The 3,149-nt window shown below is 30.7% G+C and overlaps 1 protein-coding gene across 1 annotated transcript in view; it reads right to left on the bottom strand.

Annotated features, from left to right (window-relative positions):
* The window catches only part of LOC106874055 (uncharacterized), a 97,676-nt gene that overhangs the window by 24,989 nt on the left and 69,538 nt on the right, over positions 1-3,149 (bottom strand). The window contains exons 17-18 of the mRNA XM_052968304.1: positions 1,846-1,908; positions 1,559-1,600 (exon numbers count right to left, since the gene is read on the bottom strand). Coding sequence (XP_052824264.1) covers positions 1,559-1,600; positions 1,846-1,908 — 105 coding nt within the window. The remainder of the gene's footprint in view (positions 1-1,558; positions 1,601-1,845; positions 1,909-3,149) is intronic.

The following is a 3,149-nucleotide window of genomic DNA, read 5'->3' as shown; positions in this document are numbered from 1 at the left end:
AAATCATTCAAAGTTTTCTTTCATCATATATGTATATATATATACATATATATATATATATATAAATAAGAATGTGTGTGTCTTTGTGTTCATATCCCACCACCACTTATTGGTTTGTTCACATTCGTGGAACTTAGCAGTTTGGAAAAAGAAACCATTAAAGTCAGTACAAAGCTTTTTTTAAAGAATTGCTTATATACACTACATCAGGTTTCTTTGAAATATTAATATAAGCATCATCCATGTCTAAGAAATAATGATTATAATTCATGGCTATAAATAATATTTAAAATATTTTGTATTGTACTGAAACTACCAGAATACAGACTAACTAGACAAACTCACACACACTCACACATGCACACACGTAGACACTCACACAGACAGACAGACACACATACATACACACATAACTATACATATATATTATATGTGCGTGTGTTTGTGTGTGTGTGTAAAGAAAATAGAAAATGGAAAAAGACTGATTTATTGACTTACAACAATTATTTATTAATTCAATGCAAATAGACTGCATCCCATCTAACAGATGTTTCTACTTTCAATGTTATATGGTATTGCTATTGATATTCAAAATATGTAAAAATATCAATCATATTTGGTAATAAAACCAATCTGAAACAAGGAACATCATCAGAGTGAAGAATGAATAGAGAGGAAGAGCATCAAGAAGAACAAGGGTAAAGTTGAATATGGCTGTAGCCTTTTACTTAATGGCCAAAAGAGACACACAAGCAAAATGCTATGATAACAACCATATTCAACTTTTCCTTTGTTCTACTCTATTTATTCTTCACTCTGATGAAGCTCCTTGTTTCAGATCGGTTTTATTACCAAATATGATTGATATTTTTTTACATATTTTGAATATCAATGGCAAACCATATAACATTGAAAGTAGAAACATCTGTTAGATGGGATGCAGTCTGTTTGCATTGAATTAATAAATAATAATTGGAGTAAGTCAATTGTTGTTAATCAATACTTCTCCATTTTCTGTTTTCTTTATATTTTGATTCTTGATAAACCCATGTTTATCCTTGTTTTTACCTATAACTTATGAACATAATATGTTTGCTTATGTATGTCCATAGTTAAATATAGGTAATATACCAGAAGCGTATTGAATACTTCCGTCCCTTAAACGGTTATTTTAAACTCTAACTCAACTCACCTATATGTGTGTGCGTGAGTGTGTGTGTTTATATATACAGAAGAGTATGTGTCTTTGTGTTTGTCTTCCACCACCACAGGACAATCAGTGTTGGTTTGTTCACATCAACGCAACTTAGCGGTTTGGCAAAGTTAACCAATGCAATAAGCACTAGGCTTAAAAATAATAAGTATTTTGGTGTATTTGTTGGACTAAACCCTTCAAACTGGTACATTAGCATAGCTAGAGTTCAATGGCTGAAAAAGTAAAAAAATAAAAGACATACATTAAGCTGCCTATACTACTCAAAGAAAGAATGAACCAAGATATTTGGTAACTCTTGCTCTAATGAATGTAAATTTATTAATGAATTGCTTATATACTTACTACCAGGTGTCTGTGAATCATTAATGTAAGCATCATCCATGTCTTTAAGAAATTAAAAAAAGAATAAATAGCATTGCTAGAAATAACATTTAAATTATGTTAGTATTGTGTTGACACTGTCATAAGAAATACTAATGAAAAAGACTTAAACATTCTCACACATATACATGCAGGTATGCATATATTAACAGACAAAAGTTCAAGAGTGATATTTTTCATGATTGTTAGCTTTCTATTTTTGTTCTTCTAAGATCACGTTATATATTATCAATAGTGATTATACGTACCTGGCTTTTTCATGCATAAATATTTGGGATGACTAATTTCAGCATATTGATCTTCCACAGCTTCTAGAAATTACATAAAGATAGCTATATTTATAGTTTGGAGAGGATGGTTTAAATATATTGATATTGCACAGAAAGTAACTAAAAATATTGGAAAACATAGTATATTCCATATATATACATACACGTATATTTAGAAACAAATAAATACTTGAATTCCAACCAGGCTGAATGTAGAGCATGAATTTTTTATCCTTTCATTGATATGTTGGGGAAAAAAAAAAAGAATTGCTTAATGAATTCATTTTCTATGAACTAAAGGAAACAAGAGTAATTCTGGTAAAATGTCATTTCAGAATTTGTGTTTGGAGAGAAGGTTCTTCAGTAAATTGGCCTTCAAAATTTTATTCCATAATCAAGCTGCTAATATTAGAGTAATTATATAAAAGTACTTACAGGGTGGTTCACAGAATAAAATTTTCTCTTATATGTTTTGAGTTAGAAAGGTGTAAGCCTAAATTAATTGATTCCAAGTAATTGATTTATCAATTCTACCATTACTGTCAGTCAAAAGTTTAGTTGATATTTAAAATTAATCATGTTACCATAAAAAAACCATTCCAAAGTATGGCTTGAGAAATAAGATATTTTTCATAATTACTTTCAAGCTAGAGCTATATGAGAACAACTGATTATGATGTAACATATTCACCATTGCAAATCTCTTCAATACTTTATGTGTCTTGCTTGAGTGAAATTTTAGTCAATTTAATGTGAATTATATATTTGCTTGGTTTAGGTGTACAGCTAGGGCCTACAAAGAATATTTGTTGGCTGGATTATTAATGAGGATAAATAAAGTTGCAAATTTTGTGTAGAATTCTAATATTTTCAATGTCATATTTAAATACATACATACATATGTCATTAAACCATATATTTTATGCAAAGGAAGAATAAGCAAAATTTTTACTAACTTCACCAGAACTGATTGCACACACACACATATATATGTATACATACATGTATGTGTGTGTACGTATATATATATATATATATCATCATCATCATCATCATCGTTTAACGTCCGCTTTCCATGCTAGCATGGGTTGGACGATTTGACTGAGGACTGGTGAAACCGGATGGCAACACCAGGCTCCAATCTAATTTGGCAGAGTTTCTACACCTCGATGCACTTCCTAACGCCAACCACTCAGAGAGTGTAGTGGGTGCTTTTACGTGTCACCCACACGAAGGCCAGTCAGGCGGTACTGGCAACGGCCATGCTCGAAATGGTGTCTTTT

The sequence above is a fragment of the Octopus bimaculoides genome, chromosome 5 (genome assembly GCF_001194135.2).
Source record: "Octopus bimaculoides isolate UCB-OBI-ISO-001 chromosome 5, ASM119413v2, whole genome shotgun sequence".
In the NCBI taxonomy this organism is placed as follows: domain Eukaryota; kingdom Metazoa; phylum Mollusca; class Cephalopoda; order Octopoda; family Octopodidae; genus Octopus; species Octopus bimaculoides.
Note: the sequence above shows the minus strand (reverse complement) of the source record. Positions and strands in the feature narration are given on the sequence as shown.